Source organism: Heliangelus exortis, chromosome Z, assembly GCF_036169615.1.
Source record: "Heliangelus exortis chromosome Z, bHelExo1.hap1, whole genome shotgun sequence".
NCBI lineage: Eukaryota > Metazoa > Chordata > Aves > Apodiformes > Trochilidae > Heliangelus > Heliangelus exortis.
Window position 1 is genome coordinate 12,614,855 of NC_092454.1, and position 20,851 is coordinate 12,635,705.

At 38.1% G+C, this 20,851-nt stretch overlaps 1 protein-coding gene across 5 annotated transcripts in view; it reads right to left on the bottom strand.

Moving 5' to 3' along the window:
* Nucleotides 1–685: 685 nt before the first annotated feature.
* The window catches only part of PRLR (prolactin receptor), a 95,720-nt gene continuing 75,554 nt past the window's right edge, over nt 686–20,851 (bottom strand). For all 5 annotated transcript variants that reach the window (XM_071729898.1, XM_071729899.1, XM_071729901.1 and 2 more), the window contains 12 exons: nt 17,704–17,817; nt 16,471–16,603; nt 12,189–12,358; nt 11,226–11,392; nt 9,538–9,679; nt 8,272–8,401; nt 6,889–7,058; nt 5,457–5,626; nt 4,281–4,425; nt 3,356–3,455; nt 2,388–2,457; nt 686–1,760 (listed from right to left, as the gene is read on the bottom strand). In XM_071729898.1, coding sequence (XP_071585999.1) covers nt 735–1,760; nt 2,388–2,457; nt 3,356–3,455; nt 4,281–4,425; nt 5,457–5,626; nt 6,889–7,058; nt 8,272–8,401; nt 9,538–9,679; nt 11,226–11,392; nt 12,189–12,358; nt 16,471–16,603; nt 17,704–17,773 — 2,493 coding nt within the window. In that variant the 5' untranslated portion in view covers nt 17,774–17,817 and the 3' untranslated portion in view covers nt 686–734. The remainder of the gene's footprint in view (nt 1,761–2,387; nt 2,458–3,355; nt 3,456–4,280; nt 4,426–5,456; nt 5,627–6,888; nt 7,059–8,271; nt 8,402–9,537; nt 9,680–11,225; nt 11,393–12,188; nt 12,359–16,470; nt 16,604–17,703; nt 17,818–20,851) is intronic.

Below are 20,851 nucleotides of genomic sequence, written 5' to 3' on the forward strand. Positions count from 1 at the left end.
CTTTGCTTTTTTTTTTTGGTCATAGAAAAATAGCTTTTAAATATACATTGTTAAATATATGGGCTTGTACTAAAGTAGACTTTTATATTATATACAGTAAGGCATTATTCCAAATATTGTCTTGATATTTTTTTCATTTGGTATTACTGGATTAGGATATGAATGGGATGCAAAGTATTCTGTCTCATTGAAACAAAGAAAAAATATATTTAGAAGAATTTGTTATTATACTATAATTTGTTGAATATATTGTCTTTTATATGTGATTTGTCATATAAGAGATCCTTTTTCTCTTAAAGACTGAGAAAAAATATAAAGAAAACAATCTATTGTCAGAATGAATTGAGAAGAAAATACACTGTAGATCATAATATTATGCAATGATTTATCAGATTTAGTAACTGCTCAGATCACTATGGTGTACTGACCCACTGCAGTTTTGATCTTTGTTGAATCTGCAGTATTCCCTCAAGTCTAATCAACTAATAGGAGCTCTGCAGAGCTGAATTGTTTAGAATGTATTTTTCATGAGAGATAATATCCATTTCCTCATTTCCCTGTGGCAGAAACATCTGTTAATGATCCAGGATTTATTTCTATGATTATTACCTGAACCCACAGACTGTTTTATTTGCTGTGTAATACATGTAGGAGACTAGGCTTTTTTTGAGAACTATTTGCTATGAGGTTTTGTTTTACTGTATGTAACTACTATGTATGTGCTGGACTACTACTTATTTAAAGGAGGGCATAAAGGAAGATGGATCCATGTAGTCTGATCCATTGGTCTCTTTTTTGCTCTCACTTGGAACTGTCAGACAGTAATTCGTATTTTTCTCAGCTTGACCTTGCCTAAGGTTCTGAGATGTTTGCACTGGAGGTTCTTGAGACACAGGTGTATGCTGGATGCGTGAATCTGGCATTAGTACTAAAATATTCTGGTGCACAACTGTTGAGACCTTTGTATATTCTTTGTTGGTTCTTGAAGCAGTGAATTTTCCATTTTTTCCACTATTTTCTTTATGCTTCAGTAATACTGTTGGCTCTTTGTTTTGTCTGACATTGTGAACTTCTACATAATCCATTAGTTTAGGATTCAAAAAAGCTGACTTTTCATTAGGTCTGTTTTGTCTGACCTGCACTGCAGTTTTGTCAGTTTTGGCACGAAAATTGTCCATTGCTCTTTGCCTTTCCATGTCATTGTGGACAGCTTCAGGGGTAAGATATTGTGAGTGATGATTTTCTTCGTTTCCCACCAAAACAGGTGCAACATTCACATTCATGGTACTCAGGGTTATATTAGGTATATCTGCAGTACTGTGGTACGCAAACAGAGGAGGCTGATTATTAGGTAACTGAGCTCTAGGCCATATGGATGATCTTGTACTCTCATTGTTAAAAAGGAGTAATTCCTGTTCTGAGGCTATACCCTGAGCTTCCCAGCTCCTTTTTCCTTCTTTATTTTCTTCAGCATCTCTTCCATCTTTTCTTTGAAGTGTTGATGGACGGGCACGGGACCTCCTGCACTTCTCAGAAAGCAGAGAAGGGCTATCACAGCTCCCTCGGCCTGAGTCACTGTCTGTTTCTTTGAGTATCATTTTTACATTTTTACTGGGATGACCATTCTCACAGCTTGGCATGAGTTGCTGATCCTCACTGTCCTCCACCTCCAGATACTCTACCAGTAGTTCCTCACAGTCTGATGTTGGAGGGAAACCATGGCAGCCAAGAGCACTCAATAATTCTTCTGATCTTCCTGTCTAAGGGCATAATAAATAATTTTTTTTCACTGTTAAGCTTAGGGTTTATCTGACCACAACCATTGTGAACAAACTATGCATTTAATAAACAAATATTTTTATAGTTACATCACTGGACCACTGGATTTTTGCTGCTGCAGAAAATAGTGGGAGAACAGAAGAAGATTTCTTGATTGCAGCTCAGTGGGAAGACAAACCCAGAATTCATGTTTCTAAAATGGGAGAAGTAGGGAGCTTTTGGCAGGTGTAGGTCTCAAGGGTTCAGTAGGAAGGAAATGGAGGACAATGATAAAGCACAGTATCTCTGCAGCATGGCAAAAGACTGTGGGGAGCAACTTCCATAGGAACTATTAGGAAGATCACTCAAGCGTTGGCTCTTGTGGTGTCCAACAGGACATCTGCAGTTGCAAACGCTATTCCCAAACACTCTCCTACTACTAGTTCAAGTCAATACAGTCTCACACACACCCTCCACATGATCAACCTGAAAGTCACTTATTTTTGACACTGGTCAAATTAACTGATGCTATATGATATTTTACTTTCCTATGATAATTGTGTTTCCTAGTACATAATTTGGAAAACTAAATAATGGCAAACTCTTCTGTTGTTATCAGTGGCACTCACCTCTAACAAATGTGCATCTATGCCTTTTATCCTTGGTCCTGGAACTGGTGGAAGGAAAAAGGCTATCATTCTAAAAAAAACCAGAACAAACACATAAGGTGTAAGTCAGAGCCCTCTCTCTCTTTCTCCTATTCCTTCAGAATGAGGTTGAAATTTTAAGATCTTCTCCCGTACCTGATGCCTCCCTGTCAGACATTTGTTACCTGTCTACCTCTCCAGCCTGGTAATTTACAAATCCAGTTACAGTTCATAAGTTACCCTTAGATGTAGTAGTTATAAGAAGAGAACAGCACGAAAGTTAGTCACCTGGAAAAGTAAAGATGCTATTGTTCTTTTATTGTCATTTGTCACTTAATCTCCAGTTCTCTAATATCACAGTAACATCATCACTGAGCAACACACTTCTGTATGGGACATAGTTCAGGGATGGGCTGGACTGTAGTCAGCTGACTACAACTAGACAGGATTTATGATAAGTGATTTCTGATGTTTTTTCCATCAAAGCATTTTGTCTCTTTCATCTACTCAGCCAGTAGTTTTTGCAAGACTTGTACAAAAGTGATAATCTATGCGACACATTTCCCTTTCAGGTTTGTTTAAAATTAGATGGTGTTCTGATAAATTATTTGGGGCATTGAAAGCTGAAGTCATAATATAACCTTGCTTTCTTCAGGAAATCAGGGCAAAGCCAAAAGGTGTGTCTTCTGCAGAAGCAGAGATATTCCAAATGTTGTTTGATGAATATTTACATAGCTAACCAAGATTACTGGATCTAAAAGAGACATGTCTTTACCAACAGAACAGAAATACCCCTTTATCCATTGAGAATTTAAAGTAAAATACTTGTAACTTGAAGTTTGTAAGAGAACACAAAACCTATAGGAAATTGAATCAAATATAAGAAATTTACTTCTGAAAAGTTTGCTCAGAATTTTCAACTACACACAGCTGTGAAATTGGTCACCTACCTGTACCCTTTCAAAATCATTGTCCAGCTCATGATTAAACATATTAGAGATGACAAGACACCAACAGTGATCCACACAGCCATCTCTTTTACTCTAAACTCTAGGAAAAAACCAGAATTATTTAAGGACACACATCTAGCATATGCATAGTCAGCATGCAAAAAACTTTGAAGTTACTATTATTTTAAAAATTGGTATAATCTGCCAAACTTGGTACTGAATCTGGAGGCCTTTATGAGCACAAATGGATCTCAACAGTATTTGTAATATCTGATAATAAATACAATTTTTACAAATAGCATAGTGCAGGAATTCAGCTGTCTTGGACAAATCATATAAAAATGTATGAAGAAGGTAATTTTCTCACAGACAGTTATAGCAATCAGGTTCAAATCAATTTATGCCAGTACTGTAGTCACATCATACAATTAGTTAAATGATGGATTAAATTATCTAGGACTAGGTATATCTAGGACTAGGTATTTTTAAGGATTTATATTGTAACATTACATTTTTAACTTGTGAGGTGTTTATTTCAAATTCATTCTAGATAAAGAGCAATGACGAGCTCATAGTGTCTGAAGGCAGCCACTGTTGTCTGTGTAGCAGTTTTAATGGAGTTACTAGTATTCTTTTAATTAAAAACTACCATCATGAGAACAAATGAGGCAATCAACAGAGAGGACATTGCTTTAATAGCGAAAGAAATCGATTCACCTTTTTAGCTTCAAAAAGCAATGAAGGAGAAAGCTAACTTGGTATGGTGCAGGGATACTGAGAATTAATTTACTTTAGCAATAATGTTCTTACCTATCCTAGACAAACTATGGGATGTCAGTCTGCATGGGTACCATGATTAGCTAACAAAAGTATTACATGACTTTCCATGTAATAACAATTAGTGAAGAGATGCCTGGTCACTCACCAGGAGGGGTCTGAAAATAGTGTTCTGAGCTCCATTCACTCCATGATCCATGGTGGTCTGGTCTGCAGCGAATCTGTACAACGTAGTTCTTTCCGGGATTTAAACTAAACAATTTATATTGTGTTTGCTGTCCAACAAAGACAGTCTGGAGATTAAATTAAAATAACAAAATGCACATGAAACTGAGGCATTTTTCTGCGAAAATCACATCTGTATTTAAGTCTTGATAACTAAGTTGGGAATATAGAATGCATCTGGAGAGCTTCCTAATAATTGATATGCAGGCATGGAGCAAAGGTACATATATTTTATTACTCTAGTTTAATTTTCTAACATAGTTCATTGGGAATGAGATCTGGCTCTGGTATACTGTGCAAATTAAACTATCACAAAACCACATAAAGAGCAGATAGCAAATGGAGGAACTGTGGTAAAGGTAGGAACTGCAGTGGTAAGAGGAGGAGAAGGAGGCAAGAAATAGCAATGAGAGAAGGAAAAAAAAAGAAGGAATATGGAGCTGGTGGAACTGCATAGGGTAGAAAAAATGGATCTTGCAATGGCCAGGGGTCTGGGAAATGCAGTGGCAGGGGGAAGGAAGGAGGAGATAAAGAGATGGCTGGGAAGTATTACATCAGACAACAAGGGGATGCAGCCAATACCAGCAGCTGGAGACTTTAATTTGCTGCCCAGTTGTTTGAGTTGTCCTAACTTTAGACAAATTATTATTATTATTATTATTATTATTATTATTATTATTATTATTATTATTATTGTTATTGCTATGCGGCCTTGACAAATACCCCCTAATGGGTATTTCTGCAGATTTATATTATTTTTATGTAGTGTCACTGAGATGTCTGTTACCTAAGAAGTGTTTGTGGTTAAAATTAACTATCACAAATGAAACCCAACAAAATGAGACTGAAAAATTTAATCTGTAATGCCAATACAATTCCTATACAATGGCCACAATTAAAATAAGTTCTTTATCACCTGCTATTACACAACAACATCTGAAGTACCATTCTCATTAGAAAAATGATGAACATGCAAAGACTTTTGAAAAATTATGAACTGTTCAATGTGCATCCTTCATTGCATTCAGGCATGGGACCTGGCTGACAAAATCTAACTGATTAGAAAACACCATCTAGCAAAAACTTGCAACATCCTTACCTCCCATTCCTCCCCTTCTTCAGGCTTTATCTGCAATTCATATTCAAGGGTAAGCCAACCAGATCTGACATCAGCCAGTGGAGGTGGAGACCATGTCAAGACCAGATATTTTTTCCTGTTTATTGGCTTTTTTAATTCCAGACTTATATTCACAGGAGGATCTGGTTGTACTGTTAAAGTAAAAGAATGACAAAAAGAGTCTAAATGTTTTTTTTCCTACACTTTAGGAAGAAATATAAAATGGTATGAGTAGTGAATTGCCACCTCCATTGTGTTTGGTAATTTAGAACTGGTAATAAGATAGCTTGATACAGGGATCAAGAGTTTCCTAGTAAAGTAAGAATGGATTAATGAGTATGCAGAAAAAAATGAAGATCAGTAAATAGATTGAGGTAATGTTGATATTTGCCATTATAGATTGAGGTAATGTTGATATTTGCCATTAAAATTTATCACCAGAAATAATTTTTTTTAGATTACCATGTATTTTCTTGACAAGCTAACATCTTTAATGTTGTGTTTTGAAATTTGTATTTTACCCTAACCTTATAAAAGTTTGCATTTACATTTAGGAATGCTGAAACTTGACCCCTTGCCATCTTTTACATTCAGAAAACACAACAGCATAACTCTTACATGCATAAGTAAGGCTATTTAAAAGTAAACAAACCAGTAATATTAAAACCCTGTCTTTATCTCAAAAATACACCAAATGGGACTCAAATTTCTTCTGTAGTCAGGCTTGAAGCTTCCTCAGTTCAGAGACAGAGCTTCTGCTACCATGCCTATATTTTACAACTGTCTGATGCAAAAAGTAAGTAGTCACAGCATGGAAGTAAAATGTAAAGCCTTTTCCCCATGAGCCACTTTCCAGTTGCCAGACTCCTGGCAGCCAGTCATTGATAACAGAATGATTATGGGTGATAATGTTCCATTCCCTTTGAAGAAAAAACCTAAATCCTTGTCCATGGTCACTCTGTGAAAATAGCCTGAGAAAAGAGATTATCAGTACACTGATATAAAAAGCATGAATTCACCTTCTCTTGGGGCTGAAAATTACTTTTAGGCAACCAGTCTTAAGTATTATATTAGCTAAAAGATCAATGTGCTTTCAGTTGCTGGTAGAGCAGAAAAGGATTTATCATTGGGTTAATGTTTCTTAGGGCTTGATTGAGAGAAATATGGAAAACCAGTTATCTAATGCAGTTTTAAACTTTTAGGAATTTTAGGCTTCCTATAAAAAGAAAAGGCTAAAGGGATGAATACTGATTATTACTACTTCTGGTAAAGTCTTACTTGTTCTTAGCTGCTCCTACAAGTTTTTAACTTATATGTAATACTATGCATGAGAAGATATGGAATTAAAATTCTTGTGTCAAAATAAGTCGTTTTGCATTATTTAGTTCCATAGAGAATACTTTCTGTCCTTTACCTATGTAAGTCACATCCACATAATGAGGATCGGACATATTACTTCCCACTTCATTGGTTGCCCTCACAGTAATATTGTATACGGTCCAGAAAGAGGTGTGCTTTTTATCAAAGTAGCATGAATTGGGGCCCCCACTTCTGTAATCAGGACATTCATGAACCTGTTCTTCTCTGAAATGAAAGAATCATAGTGGTTAGGTTACAAAGACTAAGACACCTTAGTTTGATTACTAGTAGTTCAGCACTATTTAGGGCTGGATCAGATTTTTTGTGACTGGCAATGTGAAGAAAATCAGGAAACTGCTTTAAGAATAACAAGTCTGGGATAATCTCAGAGTAAGAGCACTTTCCCCCAAAATAAAGAATACAAAGCCTGAAGAGTTTAGGTTGCTGTAGATGCATCCTCTAGTAGAGTGTGGCTCTGACTTTTCTGAATGCCATTGTCCACTATATGGCCCTTACAGGTTCCAGAGAAACAACAGAAGTGATTGCTAAAGTCTTCTAACCCATCTGTTAAAAACTCAATATTTCCAGTGTTCATTTTGCATTTACATGAATTCTGGATATTACATAAACATGGTTTCAGGATTTATTTTGGTCTTTTATCAACAGTTCCACAAAACTGCCATGTATGTTTCCTCCAAAACCATTCCCAAGCTTCCCAAAGGCAGCAGGGACTGGAGAGGAAGCCGAGTATATTACTTGTTTCCAGGCTCCTTTAAGATGCACAGTAGCAAAAGACAAAGTTGTGGATGTGGACCTCACTCTGTCCTGGCTGGCTGGACCAGTATCTGTCTTTTTTCCATGAAGACCTGGCTCTCAGCTTACAAGCACAGAGTTTAGCACCCAGTTAGGCCAGTGCAAGGCTGAGCTCTGCTAGGTGAACCCCATAGTTCACAGGACCTGAACAAAATACTGGCTACTCCTTTAAAATGAATGTTTGGCACTTGATTTAAGTTCCAGGACCAAGGCTACTGCAGAAGTCAGCAGGCATTCACAGCGTATGAATACTCATGCAAAATAAATAAGCATTATTAGAATAGGAAAATTTAAAAATCTAATAATTATTGAAAGCTTTATTTCTGGGGCTGTGTGAACAAAGAGCTACAGGACAGTGATTTTGTATTGTGAACTATCATGTGACTTTTGCACCATGGTAATTTTCAAGGTAGTCTATCTTTCAAGACAGAAGAATTCACAGAAATTTGAGAAAACTGACATTACAAAGAGATCCTATTTTAACCTGAAATATGTTGCTGCTGGTGCTATTTCAGAAAGTCACCATATGCTATGGAAAATGATATCTCCTAAATGCAAAATCACTTAGGACTGATTTTCCAGAATCTTCCAATAGAGCACTGAGTAATTATACACAGCTTGTTACCCTTCTTTGCTGTAAAGAAAAGTGTAGTTAGTAGGACGTCCTCCAGTTGAACCAGGTTTCCACCAACAAGTAAATGTTTCCTTTTCTGGAGAACGGCATTTTATTATTTTAGGCTTTTCAGGAGGTGACACTGTAAGACACAAAGAAATGAAGTAATTAGTAAGTTTAATGTATTCGGTCAACCCTGAATTCATAAAACAGTGGCGAACAAAGCAAAGGAAAATATGTCGGGTTTTTTTACCCAAAAGGAATGAAAAAGTTTTGCTTTCATTAACACAAGAAAGGAAGAACAGTTCAGCAGTTAGAGTGGCAGCCTGCTGCTTTGGCCTGGATTCAAAATCCTCTCCCACTGCATCTATGCTGAGGAACTATGTTTTAATTCCCTGGATGTGGTTCTTCTCTGAAATCACTCTGCAAGGGGTGCTCAAATAATGTCATAGCAGGCTCTATGAAATTATTTAAAATACACTCTGCTATCCAAGCTATTTCCTATAGAAACCCTTTTTTCTTAAAACAGTGGGGTTTAAGATGGTTCTATTTGTTTAAAAAATAAGATGTAATCTGTTTGGCTTTCACAAGAAAAGATGAATGTGTTTGCCATTTGTTTATGTCCTTACCAGTAATTCTCTTCTGAAGTACCTATGCTGAGCTGACTACAAAGAAGCAGGTATTTTATTTCCTTTCAAAGTGATATCATGCTCAATACTCAGGCTACTTGCCTGATTGCTAGCAAGAAATTTATAATTAGCTGGATTCCTACTGATGTTTTTATAGATTAAAGCAGAGCATTTAGAGCAGGGTAGAAGAAAATGCACCATTCTGAATAGGATGATTTCAGTCAAAACACCAATGTGACTGAAACTTTTGCAGTCATGCATTTGTTGCAAAATATGGTCCTATTACATCAATTATGTATATTTTCTACTAGTCAGAGTAGAGACATTGATTTTCCAAGTTTCTAATTGCCTAAGGCTGATACGAAAAAGGGACATTTAAAAAATATTTTTCTATTAACAGGACTTCAGCAGTCTTCAATGTTGAAGAATCAATAATAGAATTAATGACAGAAGACACAGATTTGAGACAACCTAGCTAAAGTGTCTGACATGAAGTACACTAAGATGCACTAGGTTGTTCTTTCAGCTTAATGTGAAGTATGTGAATGTGTGAGGAACCGGGTTTTCAGGGCTGCCATTGAGTCACTTTCACAACAGTGTACTGGCTAGAATTTAAAAGCAGTTAAGAGAACAGCAATCATTCACTCACCATTGGGTATCTTTATGAATCTTTTAGAGCTCCACTCACTCCATTCTCCAAGATCTAACATGCAACGGACCTGAACAACATATTTCACCCCAGCTTGTAGCCTAATCACTTTGTACTGTGTCTGCACTCCAACAGATATTGTCTGCAAAAGAAAATTGAATGGAAGAATAATAAAGAGTTGGGCCATTTTAACAAATAAACTATAAAGGAGTAGGCTTGTGTCACTGATTTCTCAAAGACAAGGGTTTCAGTTGGGTATTTTATAAGATGGGAATTACAAAGCAAAGGAACTGATGTAACAGAAAAGTGACTTCAGCAACACTGATCCCAATAACTGAGAACATATTTAATTGTAGACTCCTCATAGTACCTCCTAATAGTACCAGACTCACATTGGAGGGAGCATGATAGGGAGTTCAGTTCACAGATAAGCCTGTGTAATGCTTCTTAGCAGCTAGTTTTAGTGCCTTATTCAGGCCCTTTGAATCTCTCTTTAGAACTCTTTCAAGACACGTAGCTTTCTCCATCATAAAGGCATCAACAGTTTATACAGCATTGTAGCCATTTGACTGTGACTTCAAGAATGATATTTTATCCCGGTAACTCTGCTGTGACTCACTCCTAGCAAAATGGCAACAGCTGGAAACATCAGTGGAAAATAGCGCTTAGGACGCTCCAAAATTTCTGAAAGGGTGTTTTTCCCCAACTGATGCTGTTGAAGAGAGTGACGGTGATGACTCACAGCCCAATTAAACAGTAATTATGAAATAACTGAGAGAGTTCTGCAACAAAAAGGGTCAGCGGAAAAAGCAGTATTGAAGATCACAAAAATTTTACTTGTCAGGGGACACCAGAAGTTCAGCAGTAGCTGAATATTAGTTTGATGCTATCAGAAGCTGTTCTGATTGCATCATGATCTTTGACTGGACCAGGCATAGCAGCATCTCTCTCTGATGCTGGGAGTAGCTGCACTCCAGGCAGCACAGGCAGCAGCAGGTGGGAATCCACACCTGGGTGTATGTATGAGTTGCTGCGGGTGCTTTCTTACTGATATGTGTCCCCGTAGACTGTAAGAAGGGATGTGGGTTCACATGAAGTTAAAGTACCTGTGTCTCCTGCAGAAGTGGGTGTAAATAGGGGAGTTTGTATTCCCTGGAGGGCTGGTTTGCTTGTAACCTACCCTTACCAAGAGGGAAATTTCTGTATGGAGCATGATTCTGGAAGCAGTCACAGAAGTGTATTAAAAAAATTCTAGGTGTCTATTACCAGATTTAATTGGCCAATACTGTAATTATCTGTTGTATTGCTGATACTGACCTTACCCAAAAACTTAATTGATTGCTTTTTAATTACATCTTCATGAATCAATAAACTGCTATCATTTTGATCTGGTTTAAATTATATGAACTGAATAGTTTCTTACTGTAATTCTTGGGAACAGGCACATTGATGAAAATAAAACACTGTATCAGTGGACAACATAGTTTTTTACTATGTGACATTAGGACAATTATACAAATAACTTGAATTTCACTGTCTCTACAAAGCACTCCAGTATTTTTCTTTCTTTAATCAGATTTGGTTACATAATTCTTTCTATCCTTACAGGAACAAAGATTTTTATAATACCAGTTAAATTCATACAAGATAAGTCACTCAACTTGTTATAAAATAAATATTTTTATTACCTCCCATTCTTCCTTCTCCTCAGGTTTTAGTCGTAGCTCATAGTGATATACATGTGACTCAGAGCTGGAATCACCTAGTTGAGGTGGAGACCATTTTGCCAAAAGCTGCATTACACTATCAGATGTTTTGGTTTCTAGAGAGAGGTTCACAGGAGCATCTGGCTGAACTGTACAAATGAAAAGTGTGATATTAATGATTTTATTTTCTCTCTTCTCAGAAAAAGCACTTCCCTTATGTTTTCATCAGAGTAATTTTAGATCATTCAGTACTTCTGTAAAGGAATAGTAAACCAGCCTTTTTTTCTTTCTCCTTAATGTTTAACTAGATACTGATTTGCCATAGTATCACCAAATCTTAGGCTTTCCTCTGACTTTGTCAGGCTAAAGAAATATAAATCATATTTCACTAGGCCACACTTGTGAAACTAGAATGTCAGATATTTCACAGCTAAAAAGACTAAGTACCTTTATCATTACAATGTGTACATAATGCAGAAAGAAGAATGGGGTTAGGAATATTAAATACTAAAAAATGCTGCTAAGTGCTAGACAGTTGTTTTTCTCCTTCCAAGATTGCAATGCCAGCAGCCAGAACCATGTTTATATTTGGAAAACTTAGGTAGTTTAACTTAATTTGAAGAATTTTAATATTCTGCAGTGCTAGGAACCTAGAAAAGTGTCATTGAATCAAATTGAAATACTGGAAATAACAAGAAACTGGACCAAATTTTTCAGGTAAAGTTAAAATGACAATGAAATATGTTGCTAATTAATTTATAAGTGAAATGTTGTTTTCACACATAAATTAAAGCTGCATATTTTAGGTAATCTGTAGATAAACACTACTCCATAGCTGCATCACATCACAAAGACAGAGATTTTTTTCACTACTCCTTGTTCTGGGATTAAAAACTACATACATCTCCAACCAGTTTATTTTCCATTTCATTCTTCTATTTTTACCTATGGAGGTCACATCCACGTACTGAGGGTCTGAGCTGTTACTTCCAACCTCATTCGTTGCCACTACAGTGATATTGTATGCTGTCTGGGGATCAGTGTGGTTTTTATCAAAGTAGCAGGAATTGGGACCTGATGTTCGGTAGTCTGGACATTCATAGTTTTTTCCTTCACTGAAATGAAATTATTTTAAAAGTTTAGGCAATGAAGCAAAGCAGATAATAATCTAGTAATGGCCTAGGTTCAGGAAAGAAATTTGAACTGTTTAGCTTTAAACCTATATATCCTCTGGGAAACATTTTAGAGAGCGCCAAGTACTATTACCATAAACGCTTGATTGCCATTTTTACTGCTGTTTTCAGGATGAACACTTTTCCCCCTCTTTTTTATCCATAGGAAAATGTTGACAAAAGAATGGAAAGATAAATTTCCAGAGATAGAATAAGGCAATTTTTAGACACACTTAAAAGCAAATAAAAGGACAAATTAATAATATTTTCTTTGACTAAAGAAGAAAAATTGCTAAGAATATTCTTTATGTATTTCCCCTGGAGAGTGATGTGCCCAGGAGTGATGTGCAGAGGAGAGTGTTATTGTTTTGTTTCCACAGAACCACAGAAAGTTAGGGGTTGGTAGGGACCTCTACAGCTCATTTAGGCCAACCCCATTGCCAGAGCAGGGTCACCTACAGCAGGTCACACAGGAATGCATTGAGGTGGGTTCTGAATGTCTCTAGAGGAGATTCCACAACCTCCCTGGGCAGCCTGTGCCTGTGCCTCCAGCCTGTACCCACTGCCCTTGTCCTGTCATTGGACATAACTGAGAAGAGCCTGGCTTCATCCTCCTGGCACTGGCCCTTAACATATTTACAGATGTTGATGAGGTCACCTCTCATTCTCCTCCATCTCCGTCAGCCTTTCCTCATCAGGGAGATGTTCCACTCCCTCAATCATCTTGGTCGCACTGGCCTGTCAAGCAGTTCCCAGTCCTTCTGGAACAGAGGGGCCCAGAACTGGACACAATATTCAGATGCTGCCTCACCAGAGCATTGTAGACTGGAAGGACAACCTGTCTTGATCTACTAACCACACCCCTTCTAATGCACCCCAGGATGCCATTGGCCTTCTTGGCCACAAGGGCACATTGTTTGCTCATGGTCATCCTTCCATCCACCAGCATCCCCAGGTCCCTTTCACCTATGCTGCTCTCCAGCAGCTCAGTGTCCAACCTATGCTGGTACCTGAGGTTATTCTTTATCAGATGCAAGACTTTCCACTTGCCCTTGTTGTAATACATTCAATTTCTCCTTGCCCAATTCTCCAGCCTGTTCAGGTGCCTCTGAATGTCAGCACAGCCTTCAGGGGTGTCAGCCACTCCTCCCAGCTTTGTGTCATCAGCAGACTTACTAATAGTGCACTCTACTCCCTCATCCAGGTCATCAACAAATATATAGAATAGTACTGGTCCCAGTACTGACCCTTGAGTGGCTCCACTAGAAACATCCAACTAGGCTACATTGACTACAACTCTCTGGCTTCTGTCCTTCAGCCAGCTTCCCATCCACCTCACTACCTGGTCATCCAGGCCACACTTCTTCAGTTTAGCTCCAAGGATGCTGTGGAAGATGGTGTCAAATGCCTTACTAAAGTCAAGATAAACTTATGTCTACTGTTCTGCCATCACTCATCCACCTGGTTATATCCTCATAGAAGGCTACCAGGTTGGCCAGACAGGACTTCCCCTTAGTAAAGCCATGTTGATTGCTCCTGATAAGCCTCTTGTCCTTGATGTGCCTGGAGACAGCACTAAGAATGAGTTCTGTTACCTTACTAGGGGTGGAGGTGAGGCTGACCTGTCTGTAGTTACCCAGGTCCTCCTTCTTGCCTTTCTTAAAGACTGGAGTGACATTTGCTTTCCTCCAGTCCTCAGGCACCTCTCCTGTTCCGAACCAGTTACAAAGATGATGGAGAGTGGCCTAGCAATGACATCTGCCAGTTCCCTCAGCACCTGTGGGTGCATCCTATCAGGACCCATGGACTTATGGATGTCCAGACTTATAAATGGTTCCTTTACTCAGTCCTCATCATCCAAGGCAAACTCATCCTTTTTTTTTAATTCCTTAGTGGCCTTATGGGCCTGGGGCTCCTGAGGACATGAAGGGATTCAGCAACTCAGCCTTCTCTGTACCCTCTGTCACCAGGGCACCCACCTCATTCAGCAGCGGGCTGACACTGCCTCTAGTGTTAGTTTTATCTGCTGTGTATTTGAAGAAGCCCTTCCTGTTATCCTTAACCTCTCTTGTAAGGTTTAATTCCAATGAGGCTTTAGCTCTCCCTAGTTGCCTCTCTGCATTCTCACACAACAGTCTTATATTCCTTCCAAGTGTCTATCCCTTCCTTCCATGATCTATAGGTTCTCTTTTTCCATTTGAGTTTACTGAGCAGTTCCCTCTTCAGCCATACTCCTGGTTCTCAATTTCTTTCCCATTGGGATGCTGTTAAGCATCCATTGGGATGATGAGTTAAGCCTGGAGGAAGTGGTCTTTGAATGTCAGCAAACTATCCCAGGCCCATTTATCTTCCAGTACCCTGTCCCATGGGATTTCCCCTAGCAATTGCTTGAAAAGGGCAAAGTTGGTCTTGCTGAAATTCACGGTTGTGAATCTGCCTGGATGATTTCAGCCAGATGTTAACTTATCTGCTTTTTAACAAGATCTTCATCCCATTTGTCTCAACAAAAGTTATCTGATTAATTCATGATCTCTTACTACTGCCTTTATATGAGTCTTTGGCTTTTTCAGAAGAGGGACTGTTTTGTACTCAAAGACGGACTGGGTGATGTACTCTACTCAAAGCCTATCCCACATATGAAGAACTGCACAAACCCAAAGCTGCTAATAATAAGCCCTCTTATTTTCCAGGCATTTTTGTCCCAATTAACAGAGAAAATATGGGAGTAAGTACCTGAGGGAGAATGTGCTAAAAAAGGCAATCATGGCCCAGACCTGGAGTGCTTGGCAAGACCTGGTGTTCAGCAGATTTAACAAAATAGAGAAGCCTTCCTGTCCATTCCTAAGCAGGACTGTTCTGGGTAGTGATAGGTATAACTTCAATTTCTCATTAAAATTTCAGTTTTGATCAAGACTGAAACTTCTGGACTTTAATAAAGCAAAAGTACTCAAATAATTTTTGAGTGGGGTAATTCCATTAAAGACTGCTTCTTTTCTGATGAATGAATACCAAATGATTTGTAGTTTATTTAACTGAAGCAGGGAAATCTGAGGCCTTATATTATCTATGCTGAACCTCACTGGATTTATTAAAAGAAATATAATCTCTGAGCCTCCCTGCTTATGTGGCCCTATTCTGAGACCACTTGTGTTCAGAAGAAAGGCCAGTTATACTAAGAAACACAGGCTAGGCAAAGTTGCTAAAAATATGCACATTTTATTCTTAGACAGGATGAGGGTATCACGGGTTTTACAAAAAAAAAGTAAATCTTGAGATGCAATAGACACATCTGATTTTATTCCATTTTGGGAACTTCAAGGTTGGCTGCAAGTCCAGCAGGGGAAGCAAAGCCTCTCTATAGATCTTTTCCAGATGATGTGCATGCTAATGGAAAAGCTTCTCAGCAGGGTCCTGAGGGCACCACCAGCTCTCGCTGCCGTGCCCCTGCTCAGCCACCCTTGGGCCCCCTCAGGCACTGTGGGGGTCCCACGTCCCCATTTCAGCCCACACACAGCCCTGCAGTGCCCTGCACAGCTGGGCCAGTCCCAGCCCCAGGAGGATGCCCTGGCACAGCGTTTCCCTGTCCCCAGAGAGATGCCTGATGCCCAGGGATGGGTTGCCTCCAGCCTGCTCTTCTCCCTGGCTGGAGTGGTGGGATGGGCCCTTGATGAAGGTCCCAGGGGAGCCTCACAGCCCTGTGGAGCCTTGATACTCCCCTTTCAGAGCAGCACACCATTCAGCTAACAGCTGGGTACCTCCCAGGTAAGATGGACAAAGTACATCTTCCTCAGTGTGTCTTCAGACCAGGGTGGTTTTAGATCAGATGGGTTTCAGTGGGAACAGACCAAAGATCTAGGACTGGCAGTATTTTTATTTCCTTCCAAAAAAGGAAAGCCATTTGTCTCACCCTTGTTGGCTACCTGAGTATTCAGATAGCCTTGCTGGATACCTGGATGAATTCATAAAACCAATTTTATAAATTAATGTTATGGTTTCCTCATTCTGTCATAATTATCATTTGATCACTTACAAACGTCATATGCACCACTTGTTACCTGTCCTTGCTGTAGAACAGAGTGTAATTGGTAGGAAGTCCTCCATCTGAGCCAGGCTTCCACCAGCAAGAAAAGGATTCCATTTCTAGAGAACGACATCTTGTTATCATAGGTTTTCCAGGGTGTGACTGACCTAGGGAAGTGCAGAAATCCAGCTACTTAAATTAGAGTTGGATAATGGGCTTTGTTGTTAGTGTTGAATAATAAACTCATCAAGTTCTTTTCAGGAAAACAAAGTTTTCTGAAACTGTGAACTGAATTTGGCAAACAATTCTTTTTTTTCAGAAAAGTAAGTGTATTTTACCTCAAATGTCTAAAAGAGCTACTAAAATTGTTTTACTTCTTTTTCCATTTTTACCTGAACTTAAATATATACAGTTATCTCTAAATTAAATTTTAAAAGGTTGGAACTAAATGTATAACCTTCTTTTTTCCCCGCAATACCCACAATTTTTATCTTCAAGCAATTTTAAAATTAAATTGCAACTTCGTAATGGAACCAAAATTCAAATATTCAACTATTTGCACCTATTAGGGGCAATCTATAGGTCAGACAAGTAGTAAAAAGAAGGAACCAATGAGGTGGAGGGAGTATTTTGTGTATTGGAAACCTGAAAGTATTAATTAATTATTTGAATACTCCCTAATAATCCAAATACCTTAAAGAATATTTACAGTTAAGACTACTTCCCCAACAATGGACACTTCTAAAACTCAGCTGGACAGGGTACTGAGCCATCTTGTTTATATGGGGCTTCTGCAAAGGAAGGTTGGACTAGATGATCTTTGAGGACCCTTTCAGCTTGGTATTCTTCAATTCTATGGTACTTTTCATTAACTTCTACTAAGAAGGTAGACCATAAACTTGCATACATTTTGACATGAAAAGCACCTTGCTTTTCAACCTAAGCTTACCTTTATTTCATTAAACTTTCACACCATTATCTCTAATAGCTTTACTACTCATATGACACTAGTTCCCAAGAAAGTGACAAACACAGAGTGAGTGTAGGGATGGAGCAAGTGCTCTTCATCCCTGACACCGTGTAATAATCAAATTAATAGTATAAAGAGAAAAGAGTACTCCAAATTTCCATAAAAAACTTTAATAGGAAATAATCTAAGTATGTACATGCTCCAGTGGTGGTCAGGAAAGATAGGGTGATAGCCTCAAACTTTTCTAACTAAAGTTTTTTCAGGAAAACCAAGTGTTTTAACAAGTGTTGTACTTACCTGTGAGGCCCACTGCAGTCAGAGCAAGCAGCAAAATAGTTTGAACTGATGGTATAAATTTCTGCTTCATGATGCCTGTTTCTCCTTAGGAGGAAATGTCAGATCAAGGGCTCACTGAAAAACAGAACGTCATGAAATAGTCACTAACAAAGCTTAGCATGTAATACTTATCACTTGTCTTGACCAAAGTTCTTTTTGAATTGTAGATAATTGATTCTTGTAATTTCTCACAAAGGTGGCAACACCTGCAGTTCCATTTCAGCAGCAGCAAAGTGGAATCAAAGAGTAGTATGTATGACTTCCTGAAGGTTTTTGAATGGCTAGCAGTGCTAGGATTACAATTTCATGCCATTACCAAATCTTGCATATTTATTTGGCATCGTGTGATAAAGTTCTAACTACTCAAAGGCTCATTAATTTAACTGAGAAATTGGCTTTTTAGTAACAAAAAATACATTTTTATACCAGTTGATACAAAGAAGAGCTCAACATATTTGAACCTAAAAGTCCTGAAAACAGAATGCAAATAGAAAACATCAAAAATTTATTTAGAAGTTTATGATTTCTGGTCTGTCTCATGACTTCTGAATAACTGAGACTGGCAATGTTGAATTCAGGATCAGCTGAGCTGAAGAATGCTACTCATTCTGTGCATTCAGCAAATTGTTTTTATTACAACTGATTTTGCAGCAAAGCGGAAATGCCAAGATCAGAGAAAAGAAACCAAGAAGAAAGTACTGTAACTTCACAGTTCCTTTATCGGGTGAAAGTGCAAGATGGAATCCAATCATCCCTCTTTCTCCAGCCTGCAAAGGTCAGAGGTAGTGCTGCAGAACTTGGCTGAAATAACAGAGGAGCAAGCGGGAAGGTACCAGCTGTGAACACCCAGACCCCGCAGTGGTCTAACACCACTAGATGTCCTCAGAATTCAGGGTGACTGGGTCCCTGCTGCTGTTAAGTCTGTTGCTCAGTCTGAAGACAGTAACTTAACACAAACCTCCTCCTTCTCCCATTAGTATGCTCCTTGCTTGGAGGCGGTAACAGGAGAAAGCTGTTAGATTCTCAGTATACAACACCTCATTTCTTTGAAGCTAAAGGAATTATTTACAATCTATATTGTAAATTTCTCTCTGCCTCAGCTTTCCACTCCTACCAGGCACAGCTGATAGGTATTTGTATGCTTGAAACCCACTCAGTGTATCACAGTGTGGGAACAAGCTGACTCTTTTCTGAGGAAAACTTCTTTGTGGTTTATCAGATGACTATATTTTCATTATGTATTTCATTTTCAGTACCAATAGTCTATAATGCATCAGCATATAAATCCTTTCTCAAGTGCAAAAGCAAATGAAGTATCTGTTAATATAACTGAGTCTAAAGCAGTTTTACTGTGGACAATGTGGGGAAGAGCAACAGCTGAGTACATTTCCATATCCCTGTTCTGAACACCCAGGCACATTTCATGCCTGCAAGTGAGCTACAGGCTGTGGAATTGAGCTTTAGAATCATAGCAATCTGTGCTCATACAATCAGTGGGGAGCAAGCCATTTAAATATAAATTCCATTTTTGTATAAATGCATGCATATTTTATGACTGTAAACAAATGGCAGGCACAAACACTAGTATTTAACTTCAGAAATGAGCTGAAAACCTGGTGGTATATAATGTAGAAAACAGACCATTGTGCCCATGCAAGAATAAGGCACATTTTTCTCAAGTGAAGTTGAAATTATGAACTATAAACAATTACTATATAATGTACCTATTATACCACTTACAATATTTCATTATTTCTAAAAATAATTAGATCATTTGCAAAATACAGTACTTTCAAATTGAGATTCATACTATGCTTCCCTATAGGGAACTGATACTATGATTATTTTTTTTCTTTCTTTACTTGCACAGCTGTATCTTTTCTGTGTAATTGACAGATAAGAGAAACTGATTACAGTGAGCAAAAGAAAGAAATTTGTCAATATGACAAAAGAGAGAAGATTCATCAAGGAAAGTCTGTGTAAGAGCACTCTTGCAAGGAAAATGGGATAATTTTGGAAACTGAAGATGTAAAGAACTAAAATCAATTGAAACAGCATGAAGTTCATGCATTTAAACCCAGGTATTTTTTCTTGAGAGTATTTGTTTCTTAAATAACAAGATGATAGTGAACCAATTCTGTAATGTGTCTGTGAAGAACAGGAAAGATACAGCGAAGGTATGTGGGCCTATTATAATCATAAACTAAACCACATGTACAATTCTGGCCAGCTATACTTGGGAAAAAACCCCACAGGTTAGCCTATTTGGAACAGAGTTAGAACACAGCTACCAAGGTGAGTGGGGAACACAGAGGCTGTCTCATGATGACCATTTAAATAACTGGCTTTACTTCTGTGCAAGGCTGGCTGTTTTCTGTAAACATAACTAAAGATTAGCATTAAAACAAGGAACATAATAATGTGTAAACTCTAGAAACTAAAGTTGAAACAAGAACAGATGACCATTGTTAGCTCCAAAAACTAGAGAAAAATGTTACCATAACAGCAGTGTGTTTCTGGAACAATATTCCAAACACAGAAGTCCTGTTTAGTTCTCCCAGGTAGTCTGATCTATCATGAAATACATGACATGATTGGTTGAGATAGCTGCAGACTGGGTTTCGTGATCCAATACACTTTCCAGAACATTGTTTCAATTCAAGATAATACCTTGAATTATTAGCAGTCAGAAAACTGTGTAGAATTATTGGATGACTGGATGTCCTATTTTACATTCAGGATTTAATGCTTTCAAAATATTTCCTACTAAAGAATTACCAGAACCTCTGTTTATTTGAAGATTGTGCTAGAAATCATCTTAGAAAAGTTTCATTATGATATTTGTATTACTTTGTGAAGGAACGTATGAAGAGGGAGAGCAGAGGCCAGGAGGCTCTAAGCAAATTAACCTTATTCTGTTTGTTCCAGCACCTGTGTTTCCATGGTTGCCTGGTATTTGTAGTTCAAATATCATTTATAAGGTTTTTGGACAGACGTCTTGTTTTATAAAAATATGTTTTAACAGAAAAAATAATTCCCACTTTCTTGTAACTATATCAAAAGTGCATCTACCCTAGCTTTGACTTAAAAATCTTTTCATGAAAGGGTA